The sequence below is a fragment of the Rana temporaria genome, chromosome 4 (genome assembly GCF_905171775.1).
Source record: "Rana temporaria chromosome 4, aRanTem1.1, whole genome shotgun sequence".
Lineage (NCBI taxonomy): Eukaryota > Metazoa > Chordata > Amphibia > Anura > Ranidae > Rana > Rana temporaria.
Window position 1 is genome coordinate 282,673,832 of NC_053492.1, and position 14,077 is coordinate 282,687,908.

At 40.1% G+C, this 14,077-nt stretch overlaps 1 protein-coding gene across 1 annotated transcript in view; it reads left to right on the forward strand.

The window, feature by feature from the left end:
- The window catches only part of RNF217 (ring finger protein 217), a 119,158-nt gene extending 115,737 nt beyond the window's left edge, over nucleotides 1-3,421 (forward strand). The window contains exons 5-6 of the mRNA XM_040350352.1: nucleotides 704-775; nucleotides 2,870-3,421. Of these exons, the coding sequence (XP_040206286.1) occupies nucleotides 704-775; nucleotides 2,870-2,943 (146 nt within the window). The 3' untranslated portion in view covers nucleotides 2,944-3,421. The remainder of the gene's footprint in view (nucleotides 1-703; nucleotides 776-2,869) is intronic.
- The last annotated feature ends 10,656 nt before the right edge of the window (nucleotides 3,422-14,077 follow it).

The following is a 14,077-nucleotide window of genomic DNA, read 5'->3' on the forward strand; positions in this document are numbered from 1 at the left end:
CGCCGATCTTGACCTCTACATAAAGATGTAGAAGTGCTCATTCATATTCTAGCACCAGAGACTGGAGAGCTGGTTGTTATGGGATAGTAAGGTAAGTATTTCTGTTTATTGGACAGATTAGGCATATATTTTTATGCAGCTGAAGGGTTAGGGGTGCACCTTAAACCATGATAGTTACAGGTGCCCAATTATTCTGGTTGAATGGTTTGTGATATTTGTAACCCCTGTGTCTGTGTGGTCATGCCATGATACTGGGTTTTAAAAACCATGAAAGCTTCAAGAAAAGGCTTTTATTTAAACAATGGAGCTGCAGGCATGAGAGACCAATGCCATATCGAAAAGAGATCACAACCAAAGTGCAACAAAGGAGTTTCCTCTCGAGGCTTTTCAGCTTTTTGAAACACAGTAGTTAAAGCATGCAGTACTAAAGAGTCAATTGGCATTTGATCCTGGCACACTCTCTAAAAGTTGCTGATTATAACAAAGTATAGTAGCCTCAGAGCTTTCTTTTATGACCGAGTAGAACGTAGATGCTGTTCAACCCTAAAGTCAGTTATATTAAATTCACTTTTGGCCAAGAAACAGCTAGGATGGGAGATAAGTGGTCATCGGAAGAAGTGGTCTGAGATATGTAAACAATAATGTAATGCTTTAAACAGGACGAATTATTTAAAATTGCTTTTTTTTTTTTTTTTTTTTTCAGCCGGCAAGTTACTCATTGCACCCTTGCTCCTTGTCCTAGGTTTGGCTTTGGGAGCCATTGCAGTTGTAGTGGGTAAGAATACATGATGATGCACCATGTCAAGTAAGAACTATGTGCTGTGTATTACTGTGATATAATTCGATAGTTTGGGTGTTTCATTAGCTTGAATAGTTCATTATGAATTTACATCTAATAATATGAATCATTTACCATAACATTCTGCTGTTTGTGTAACAGTGTACCTAATATTTAAAAGGTCAACTTGTTGCTCAGAAAAACAACATAGACAGCAAACGCTAAGGTAACAAGTCATGTGCTGCTAGGTAAAAGGAAATCAACAAAGGGGCTGCTCACTTCTCATATGAACGGTATGAGATGATCACCATGTAAGCCCATTAAAGAGCGCACACAGTGTATATTATTCCACAGGCCTTGTAGTGCAGCAGCGTTGGCATTAGCCATAATCAGGCAATGCATAAGAAACTGTTAAAATCCACAATCTTATTGGACCAAAGATAAGAATGTGAAGGTCATACAGATAAGTGTGAGGTTGTAGTGCAACATCTCAATAGTTGATTATTGCACAGATGACTCGATTAGAAATGTTGACCATGTCACTTCCAGTCCGGGCACATCTCAACTGAGAGACTCCGGTGGCCGCTGGAACTCCTCGGGACCAAATTCTGTGTTGGGGAGACCTTTCCACAGCACTATCCCACTTGCTGGGACTGGGATCTTGAGCACAGCAGTACAGATTACTGGCGGAGCAGCCTTTCTGAATTAGTCCTCTGTGTAATGATCATCTTTTAGGGAGTTGCACTACAAACTCTCACTTATGTGTATTAATGTGACATTCTTGTCTGTTGGCGAATAAAATTGTGGATTTTTACAGGGTTACGGTCGATGGTATTGACACTTTAATATCTTGTTAGACTCCTTTATTTATGGCATGTTTTGTGGGGGGAAGTACATGGTAGGCCCTTCTCAGCCCACTGCACTCCCTTCGCCCGCACTGGTGAGAGTGGTGTGGGGAGGGATGGCGAGGAGCGGGGGTCGGGGACCCTTCCCTTAGCACAGCAGGTTCCCAAATGGGGTGCTGAGGGTCTGGACTCCGAGTTGCCCTTGACTCCGAGCCACAGTTTTATTGGAAGGACCTTCTTTGGTCCTGAGGGTAGCAATGATTACAACTTTATTTAGCCTACCGGGCAATCACTACTTCCTCTGTCTTTTCCCCCAGGAATTAATTTATTTAGTGGTATTTACCGTTTCAAGATTTTTTAGCATTCTGCTATGTATTGCTCCTAAGGGGCCATATTTAATTTTGAAAAGTATATATGACGACTGTAATCCTTTCTGAAATATTAATAAAAACGTATTGAAAGGAAAATTGTGGATTTTAACAGTTCCTTCTGCATTGCCTGATTATCTCTAACGCCAGAGTTCCTGCAGTATAGGGTCTGTGGAATATCGTACAATGATTGTGCTCCTTACTGGGCTTACATCTTGTTGCTCAGCCTATTCTAAAACATTTTCTCCAGTATTCTGACAGTTGGTTATTTTCAGCCGCTTCTAAAGGTTTTTCATATCTTTATAAAACTCTGCGATCAGGTACAGCTCTCCCTGTAACTTCCAGTCGGAAAAAAAAAAGTTCGCTAGAAAGCCTTGACGGTGGGACTACATGTCCCTTGGGTACTTCCGGTCACCTTAAGTGCCAATGCAAGCATGGTTTTATTTCTTTTTTGCTTCTCTATTAAAAGACAAGGTCGGGCTGTTCTGTCAGTCAAGTGGGCAGATCAAATGTCGTGTTTGTCGCCAGCCAATCTGTGCTGCCCGTGCATGTTGGCGCACAGAGTGGTAGGACACAGCTGTGTAGTCCTTAGGTAGGGAGTGCATACTGCGCTGGTGCAATAGAGACGCCATTAGTGATAGTAGCCACCGCAGCAGAAGTGTGCTTAGCTAATAAAAAATTGTTGTTGTGCTGGACAGAGGTGAACAACATGCATTGGAAAATATGATAGTGTGTTAACACTAATTGTGATTAAGGCATTTTGTAGTTTACAATTATATCCATCTGTATGAGATCAGATTGATGTCATTAACATTTCCAATGATAAAGCAAATTGGTGTGTTTTGTATTCCAAACTCTGATATTTTTTTTTTTTTTAGGGTTATTTGGATTGCCTATCTACTGCCTTTGTAAAAAGAAACGGAAAAGGACACGGACGGGTATGCCGTGGTAAGGATAGGGGACCGCCTAAAGCTTGAAACAGACCTGTGGGGGGTAATACTGTGTACTGGAGAGTTTTATCATCAAAAAAACGCTGAATTCTAGAAGATGGACTGTAGAGCACAGTACCATTTGATGCTTTGCTTTCCGTACCACCCCCAAAGGCAGACCATAAAGCCACCTCTTCATGGTGCACTCCCAGCTGGATATGCCCAGAATTGCTGCTTCTTTTTTATTTGTATGTTTATTTTGGAACATTATTTGAATTGCCATTCCCTTCCTAGAAGTGTAGGCTAAAGACTAGATTCCCATTGGTTAGACAATCAAATGAGCACTTTGGTTGGAACGTGAAGTCTTGACAAATCCCATCTCTCCTCCTAAAGCCTTTGTCAAAGAACTGATCTGTGTAAGAAAAAGTGCAGTACCAGTTACTGAAGAAATCTTTCAGAATCCTGTCATTTTACAGAGAAAACTTGGTCAGTCATCATCAGCATTGAAGTTCGTGTGGAGCTCTTTACGCATTCTGAATGCGTAGCACTAAGACAACATTACAACAAACGGTTGCAGTAAAAATCGGTAATTTATGGTGTACCAGCTAGCTTTTGACATGTTTGACAAGTGATATGTCAACGATAAAACAATTATTTTGTTGTTGGGCGATAAAAACACTAAACACCATTCTGTATCACCTAGTCACAATTTGACTTTTAAATGCAATGTTATGATCACATTTACTTGTATATCATACTTCCTAATCGGTAAGCTCACCACACGTTTGCATTACCATAAGTGTAGTGCTTGGTCCTGCCTGATTTGGATACACATTTTGCACCACAGCCATATTAGTTTAGATTAATCTAAAGACTGTGCACTGTTAGATTGTAATGTTTGTGGTGAGTTTAAACGGAGAAAAAGTGTGTTAAAGACAGGACAATGCCATGCTTTCAGCACAGTCACTGAACAGGTCAGCCCTTGAGGTTTCATAAACTTCTGTGTAGACCTGGATTAAAATTCCCTCTGCAGTTTGCTCTCGTTGGTTACACAAGTGAGCCATATTTATTATTGTTTTTAAAAAAATGGTTTTGTTGTCCATTTCCTAATTTTATAAAAAAAAATGTAATTCTCCTTCACTGCATAGGGGAATGACCGTTGGAGGCTTGTTGCTGCAGGTTTTTCCATCTATCATTTTGGAAAATGATGTGCACTACTGTCTCTGTCAGTCAGAAGTGAAATATGTAGTTCAATGCAAAGTCTTGTGACTTCTGGAAGGGATGAGCAGTGTGCGCGTCAAGGTTTTTCTACAGGGGGGATTCAAAGGCTAGAACACCACTAGCTGAAAGCAAGTGTACTACCATAGTGGAAATCACAGTGATGATTTGTAGTGTGGATTAACTCAAAGCAGCCAGCCTCTTTACCGATCTGTAAATGCAATGTGCACCTGTAGCCAGCCTTTGGACATTAAGGATCCATTCACACTCTAGCAGTGTGTTCAGTCATGCATTAACGTGTGTTACATGAAAGCAGTGCAACTATTTTGAATGGGCTGCCAAAGCATTAAAATGCAGCCAAAGTCATACATGACCCATTTTTTTAATTGCATGGCATTTGCGCTGTGGTGCCGTGCATTGCTGGGATGCTGTTGGCACATTGCTGACTACTGTTTTGGTGTGTTGAGGTGCCACACAAAATGAATGGTACCATGGTATGTGCATTGCAGTAACAGGCATGTGAATGGACCCTTTAATATTTACATATTCACGACTAAATGCACTTTATAACAAGCCCTCTCTGACCTTTGTAGCTACATAGACTAAAGGTCGGTTCATACCGGGAATCACACAGGAACATGCTGTGTGTTCCTTTGCGATTCACGTGTGGTTTAGTGCGACCGATTTTGAGTCCATTCAGTTTGCATGGGCTAAAATCGCACTGTACCACACCAAAAATAGTGCATGCACTACTTTTAGAAGTGCACTGCAATCAGATCACATGGTACTTCTGTGTTTGGGTTCATCCTTTAAAGGGTCACTAAAGGAAACATTTTTTTTAGCTAAATAGCTTTCTTTACCTTACTGCAGTCCTGGTTTCATGTCCTCATTGTTCGTTTTTGCTATGATGTTGCTGTAATCCTTCTCTGTTCTGAACAGTCTGTTTCCTGGTGAAAAAAGTCATGGGAGCTTTCTCTCTGTGGCACTAATCAAGGAGGTGTGATTACTGTGTGTCTTAAACCCCTCAGAACCAATCACTTTAGTTTTACAAACCATCACTGCCCTCTATTGTCTCTGTACTTCACAGATGCATAAACGAAACTGAAACTACAGGCACATTATATGATTGATTTTTATCTATTTTTAATCATTTTTAAAAGGAATCCGTTAACTATTATGTCTCTATACCCTGTAAACAGTCATTTCAGCAAAAAAAATGTTTTCCTTTACAACTCCTTTAACTATTACACCCTCCGCAGATCACAACTGCAGGGCATTTTGAACGTGGTGCAGGAAATGCGCATGGAATGCATCACGTTCTAGTGAACACTGGGCCTGAACACAAGTTGTAAACAGAACCTGATGTTTGTTACCATCAGAAGGTTGGCAGGCTGCCAGGTCCAGAGTTGGCAAAAGAAGAAGAATTCTGCTATCAGTGCCTCCGATGAAGAAATTTTCTTCAGAGTGCTTTAGCTTCCAAGGTCAGCGAGGGCTTGTTTTAAAGCTAGTCTATTACTTGTCAGGAAAGTGTAAAGAGTTAAATGTCCGTAGCATAGCCAAACTTTAATCTTAAATTTGGTTACTATTGGTTATTGTACACTTCACTTTACACAGCCTTACTGAATGTAATTGTGTGTGTTCTATAATTTCCCCTTACTCCATACAAAATGATTAAAATGGTGACCTTATTAATATATACCTATACAAAAACCATTATAGCTACCCATAGCCCCAAAAATGTATCAAGCGTTAAAGGGGAACTTCCATCGCTTTTACTTTTTTAAGCTGGGTAAGCTTTATAAAAAAGAAAAATTCTAAATACTTGCATGTCCAGTTAATCCAGCATTGTTCTTTTGTAATCCACCACTGCACGCTTGGTGCAACGCTGACATCTTTACATCTTTGGGAACTGGCTGTCTTCTCCCAGTTCTTGCAGTCGCTACCCAATGAAGCAGTGCCAGATCTTTCTTCCAGTACTATGTGGCAGTTGATGCCTCCAGGAATATGTGATGTGACATTGCACAGATTGTAGTATCTCTGACTTTTCTTGTTTGAATTTTTTTTTCCGATAATCTATCCTTTATAATGAGACTGCATATTGAATCTTTATTGAAGCCCTGTCCCACTTAGCAACAAAAATGTGCGAGTATAGCTATGTTTGCATGTATGTTTGCATCTGAGTAGTACTCCGTTAATCTGTAGATGACCGCCTTGAGAGTAGCATAAAAGATTAACCTTTTTGTGGAAGAGTCATAAATGCTGTAGAGAAGGAAAGTGTTGGTGTTTCTCAGTAGCCAATCATATTTGTAGTGTCTGTTTTTGAGAGCAAGTTGGTATTCAGTATAATTGGGCATAGATAGAACCTCTGCCAGGTGTCCCTGTGTAGGAGATTTTCTTTCACTTCCTGTCAATCCCTGGCACACAGCATGCCTCTGGGGCAGGAAATCTCCCCAATAGGGACATAGACTGCAATAGAAACTTGGAAAGCATTCTAATCCTTTTCCATGCTAATGAAGGAAATTCATTTTATTTCCTTCTACTTTGGAAGTCTTTCCCATCACTTCTGCAACCGAATAGGGAAATCTTTGTACCACGGACACCGCAATTGATTCCAGACTGAGGTGATTGTTACTCAAAAAAATATAGATTTACTGTTCTCTGAAAAAGCAGCATCCATATTTAGCTTATTTGTGCTATTTCTAACTAAAATCTGTAAATACCTCCAATGCAACACCTGCAAAGTCTCCTGCCAGCCCTGACATCTTCTCCCCGATGCTGGATCTTTAGCGGTCTTTATTTGGATGGAGTAGGATGATGATAGACTTGTGCTGGAGTTTACTCATCCCAGCACCTCTCAGATGACTGTATTGTACAATGAGCTACATATGCATAGCTAAGTGTACAATGTAAATGAGACTGAAAGGAAGAAGGGTGAGGCCTCGTACAGACGACCAGACATGTCCGATGAAAACGGTCCGCGGACCGTTTTCATCGGACATGTCTGCTGGCAGAATTTGGTCTGATGTGTGTACACACCATCAGACCAAATTCCCCGGGGACAGAAAACGCGGTGACGTGGCGGCGACGTAGCGGCAACGTGCGCGAACCCGGAAGTTCAATGCTTCCACGCATGCGTCGAATCACTTTGACGCATGCACAGGATTTCAGGCCAGCGGACATGTCCGATGAGTGGTCCTGACCATCGGACATGTCCGACGGACAGCTTTCCAGCGGACATGTTTCTTAGCATGCTAAGAAACTTTTGTCAGCTGGAAACCTGTCCGCTCGGCCCTACACACGGTCGGACATGTCCGCGGAAACTGGTCCGTGGACCAGTTTCAGCAGACATGTTCGGTCGTGCGTACGAGGCCTCAGAATCCTTTATGACAGATAGGACATAGTATGTATCTTCTGGAATAAAATGCCTTCTTGCATGCAGTTTTTTAAGGCCACAGTTCCACTTTAAAATACTATTTTGTGGGGTGAACCATAATTCAGTCCGTCTTCAAAGTATAAAAATAGTAATCTATTTCTTAGCCAGTAGTGCCTCAACTATTATTACCAGTGGCTCAGGAAAGTTTGCATTGGATTGCTGAATCCATTGAAATGGTGCCACATCTGTACGGTCCAGAAAACATTCAATGGACATTTTTATCCATTACTACCACTTGAATTATGTGACATCTCAGGACAGTTCACAACAGAATCATGAAGGTTGCCAATCGCAGTAATGCCAACATGAGCAGCAGTGTTCACTTTTATTGCCAAAGATAGTATATTATTCATCCAATTGAGGTAGCTCACACACATATTCTGTAGATGTAAAACTTCAGACAAAACCTGGACCTCTTAGGATCCTCTCTTTAGTTTGTAGAAATGTGAATGTCTGTTGTCCCCTTTTTCCAAAAAAATACTCTTTCTAGTGTCTAAAAGGCTGGCCATAGTTGGAGCAATTTTCTTTCCTACAAGAAAGAAAATTGCTTGATTTCCCCCATTTAAAACAGTCAGTGGTAGGAATCCCTCCCGCGGAGCCATTGCGTTCTCCTAACGGGGGAAGCCGCCCCCAACAAGAGAATACAATCATTATTGCTAGTGGCTATACCAGCCGCTAGCAATAAGCGCATGTAAAATCCAACAGCATGGTTGTACCCAAGTTAATAGATTGTTGATCAACTTGGGTCCATTCAGCCTGATCATACATGGTTCAGTGTGTGGCCGGCTTAGGCAATATTTTGTTAGGATATTTACAGGCCTGTACATATGTACTTACTGGAGGAAATGAAAGAGTGAAAATAGATGTTGCTCATTGATGGTAATTCTTCTCTTTGGTGTATGTAATGCAAGGTAGATGGTGAGAAAAGGCCCCTTAAATTTAAACAGAACTCAAAAATGTAAAAATGTTAAACGTGCCTAAGCAGTTCCCTGAAAATGTACCTTTTTACTCTGGATTTCTGAAAAATAGCAGTGCATTTCCTGGTATGCAAGGATGTTTATGCACTACACAGCCTCATAAGCTATATATCTGCAGTGTAGGGTTAAAGGACTGCTGCCTCATACATCCGAGTCTCCCAAGACTAGGAGTCAATTTGGTGATGTCACTGCTGTGCTGTTCACTGTTCTCCTTTGGTTTTGCACAGAGCAACCCCTATCCTCTTCTGGGGTCCCCCGCTGGCGCTCCTGGCTCCTCTCTATTGCTGAGTTCTGCTAGACACACACAGCACTGCTTGCCCCTCCCCAACCGTTCTCTCCTCACATGCTGTGATTGACCGGACAAATAGAATGCATTGCATTAAGGTAAGGAATCCTTCCTTTACCACTATAACCCAAGCAAACCTGATTATATCCACAGCAAGGATAAAATGGTATCCATAACCTAGGAGTCATTTAATGTTACTCCACACCAAAACAAAACAAAAAACAAATCCACCTTCTGCAATTGAAGTTGCCCTTTATTGCAAACATACATACTGTATTGTTGTGGATAGTGGACAAATCATTTGTTTAGATCAGTGGTCATCAACCCTGTCCTCAGGGCCAACTAGCAGGCCAGCTTTTATGGATTACCTTGGGGAGATGCAGAATACTGCAATCACTGAGCAGCAAATGACATCACCTGTGATGTAATTCAGTTATCTTGCAAACCTGGCCTGTTAGTGGATCCTGAGGACAGGGGTGATGACCACTGCTTTAGATCATTGCAGTCTCCTAGTGATTAGGCTGCTATGACAATTCCAAACTAGGAAGCAAAATAATTGCCTTGATTTCCTTTAAGAAAAGATAATCTAGACACACATATGGTTTAAACGTACATGCAATAAAACACAAAATATGGCAACCCTAATGAGATTTCCATGTCTTGTAGATGCCATTGTAATGTTTATTTTGCCAAAAAAGTATAGTTCATACATTATTATTTAATGTTTGCCTTCAAGGATTTTAAAATTCTGTTTCATGTTTAAGTCCCATCTGGAAGCCATACGCCCCTTATATAATGAACAAATTTGTGAATTTAATGCAGTGAAGTGATTATGAGTGCAGTTAGGGGCCAGAATGTACATACAAACATTGTCTTAAGCAGAAAAGACAAACTCTTGTTGCCTTATTGCTTTTCATATTTGTTTTTCAATTGGCAGTCAGAAAAACTGTGCTGAGGGTACCCATGGACATTAGGAAGTCTTTGTTCATGTGTGTGTTTCACACTGATGATGATCACAAAAGAATACCAGACATTGCCATTAATAGTCTATCATCAAGGCTGGAACTTTTCAGTCAACTCTTTTTTTTTTTTTCCCATTGTGCCATTGTTCATGTTCTTTGGTATGATTGTAGGATTACATGAACTACGTATATATCATATGTCTGACTATTTTTAGTGTATCTGTGGGTACCTTTAGCATGCATATGTAAACAAACCCTATGTGTTAGATAAGTCACTCAATACGTTGCAGTGCACTGACTTTTATGTGTCATTTTTATTGAAAAGTTCTCGATTTGTTTTTTAGTCATTTTTGTTTTAAATGTGAATCTTGTTTTCAAGGTTTTAATTGTTTTGACCTAGCGCCAAATAACTGTAAGATTATATAGAAAATGTTATTTAATGTGTCATCTTACAGCCTCATATAGTAGCTATAGTGAAATTTATTTCCGCTACAAAATAGTCAAAGTTGACCATCTAGAAATGAAATATTTGTATGAATCTGCAGTACTTGACCTTTTTTTAAACATGTTATTCTTAACAAATGACAAAACCAAGTTCTGAGTATTTCTGTTTAGAGGTGTGTGTGTGTGTGTGTTTTTTTTTTTGCCTATGTTTTACTTTGTTTCAAATTCAATTAAATTTTGAAATGTGATTATTTCATTGCCGTAATGTACCATGGAGGTTCTGTTTAATGTGTAAACCTACTGTTGCTGTGTTTTTGTTTGTTTTTTGTTTTTATGGTGAATGTCTCATTTGGGTTGTATAGAACATTCTAGAAAGTTTTTTTTTCTCATATTTGCTCTGTTACCAGCAGTGGACAATATTGTCCATACGTGGGCAGACTCGTGCATGATTTTCCAAACAGCATATCTAATAAAATAAAAATAAAACATTGGCTTATTGTACTGCTAATGTGCCAATCTAATATCATTTTCAAAAGTCCAGATTCTCGCTTTGGCATTACCAGCTCTTTGGCTGTGGAGACATTTTCTAACCTCAGGCCTCGTACACCCGACCGGTCGTGTGTACATTTTCGTCAAGGAAACTGTCGAGAACCTCGACGAGCCAAAAAGAGAGCAAGTTCTCCATTTCCTCGACGGGAATGGAGAAACTTGCCTTGTCGAGTTCAAGGAACAAGGAACTCGACAAGGAAAACGATGTGTTTCGCCCGTTGAGTTCCTCGGTCGTGTGTACGAGGCTTCATACATTTTTGACATTTTGTTTGAGCAATTTGTTGGTAATTGATCTCGTCTCAACACAGTTTTCCGTTTTTGTTTTTTGACTTTTTTTTTTTTTGTTAGTTTTTTTTAACTAAGACATCAGGTGTGTCTCAAATTTGGAAGAGTCTGCTCCTGTATGAATATATTTATTTTTAAATAGTTTTCCATTTTACCTTGTTAATTTATTACTGCACAGAGGCATAAGGGCTGTATACTGTCCTGACCCTTCTTGTTTACTGGCTAATTTTTAGATGGTAAGGTTGGCAGTGAAAGACCTGCAACATGGCAACCCACAGTATTTACTAAATATCTGTTTTAAAGGATCCTTCTGTAGCTAATATTTAAAAGCGCTGAATGAACCAGGCCCAGGCTCAGTACAGCCCTCATAGTTCTGTGCATAACAATGAATTGCTTGCATACAAGAGCAGATATTTATGTTTCAAGAAGGCCAGCCTCATGTGTGCTACTGCATTTCTTTTCAGGTGCACATCTTGACTTCTGTGCATTGACACCTTTAATTAAATCCATGGTGGGGGAAGGAATGCAAACCATTATTTTATAAGTGCAGGCACCATTAGAACCTATTTAAACCCCAAAACAAACATGTAATCTATTGCTTCTTACCAATCCCTAAGCTGACCATACACTAATTGAAATTCTGCTTGTTCAGCAGTGACTAGACAAATTCCAATCAGTGTGTGGTCATATTCACTCAACAAAAGTCGATTGTTTGATTGACTTGTGTCAAAGTGACGAGTTGTACATTTTTTCTTCATCAGTGGTGGCTGCTGCTGATCAGTGTGTTCTGACAGTGCAGGGTCCAGCTATCAGACTACAATGTCCCAGCAGGGTGATAACGCCATCTACCTTTTTGTTTCCAGATTTTTCCCCCCTTATTTTCACCTGGTAATCCTGTGAATAACACACTTTTATCCCTTCGTGGCTACGCTTTTTTCTACACTGTATCTTTTGGCAGGAGGACGTCACACAGGCCGAATTTCAAACATGCCTGCCTATGTTCTTCTCCATTACATACAGGATTGAAGAGTTAAAGCCTTAAGGTTTTTCACCCTAATGTGTTGGGGTGAAAAACCTTCTGTGCTGCAGCTCTCCCCCCCCCCCCCCCCCCCACACACACACACACACTTTTCTAACCTGAGCTCGATCCGATCCAGCTATGTGTCAGACGAAGTTGCCTACACACCATCATTTTTTCACAATGCTCTAGCAAATCGAGGTTACGTTCACCAGTTTTTTCCATTGAAGCTCGCTTCATAACTAGCTTCTGGGCATGCGCGGGTGTAAAAACGTCATTTTAAACGTCGTTTTTTGCTACACACGGTCAATTTCTGTGAAGTAAAAAACGACGTTTTGAAAAACGACACATAAAATTGAAGCATGCTTCAATTTTTTTTTTTTCGTTTTTCACAAGACATAAAACAATGTTTTCCCCCACACACGGTCATTTAAAGTGACGTTTTTAAAAACGTCGTTTTTTTTTGAGAAACTCAACGAGCCAAAAAGAGAGCATGTTCTCTATATCCTTGACAGGAATGGAGAAAATTGGCTTGTCGAGTTTCTTGACAGCCTAACAAGGAACTCGACGAGCAAAACGATGTGTTTCGCCCGTCGAGTTCCTCGGTCGTGTGTACGAGGCTTCAGTGTTGATGGGTGAATCACTCCAGCTGAGCCATTGCGTTCTCCTGGTGGGGGAAGCCGTCCCCGCCAAGAGAACACCGTGATTATTGCTAGCGGCTATAACAGCTGTAATCGTATGTAAAACAGGCTGGTTGTACCCAAGTTGATTTACTTGGGTATATTCAGCCTGCCCATACATGATTCAAATTGTCTATGGCTAGCTTTAATAGTTTGCATAATAAAGATACTCTGTGTCATATCTTAACAGCTCACTGGAAGTAACAAGGACACTGCATGTCCAGCAAGATCAGCAAATCTTTTCAGTACTTGCTGAAAATGTTCTTAGTCTGAAAAGTGAAAACAGATACAGCCACCACATTTTTGGGATTTCTAAGCTGTAATATAGTAAAAATGTATTCTTGGGATTAGACCCCAATGTGGTGCTTCTTCAGCTTCTGGATAGAGGAAACAAGTATAGAGGTCTGATTGTGAGGATATGGCCTCCAGAACATAGAAGAGAAGCTTTGTGGGAAATGTTCTATACATAGCTGGAGTGCTGGTACCTTATGGTGCCTGTAGTTATGTCATATGGTTTTTCTTCTTTTCACATCACAAAGCTGCTCTGCTGATGGGATAAATTATTATTTTTTAAGGTATATTTTCATTATTTACATGCATGGTTACATTTGTTTATGCTAGCGTTTTCTTTTTCATAATTGTTTATGCATTTTACTGTTTTAGTGGGAAATTATTCACTTTATGGGTTATTCAATAATGTGTAGCTGGAGCAAAGTCTGAAGTGCAATACTCAAAGCAACTGCTCAGAATCTGTCCTTTACTGATGGGGTTTGCCTTCTGATTGGTTGCTATGATTGCTCCACTTTATGCTTGGCGCTTTCCTCTTTGCATTGCTTATTGAAAAATCAATGTGTGTCTCTTGTACTGTAACTTAAAGTGGAACTTCATGGAAATATTAAAACAAATTTTAGCCCAGTTATGTATTCATTTAAAATCATTGATTTTATTTTAAAATAATGCTACTCTACCCACCTACATTATGTTGTTAAATTATCTCTCCCCCTTCCCTACTTATTGGGAAGACGTGAACAATAATCCCCCTATGCATTGTACAATGTTGCCAATTTAGGCAATGTACAGGAGGAAGGAGCACAGCAGTGCAGTGATGGCCAATCATAGCCCAATCAGCTGATGGAACCCAGGATACTGCATTAAGAAATAGTCTAACCTGACCGTACAGTGGGGCAGGGGTTTATGAATGACTACACTGGCTAAACAGAATATCAAGTATTTTAATAGGTAAAACTGTTCATGTGTGCTTACACTTTTTTTTTTTTTTTCGCTGTTTGGCTGGAGTTCCACTTT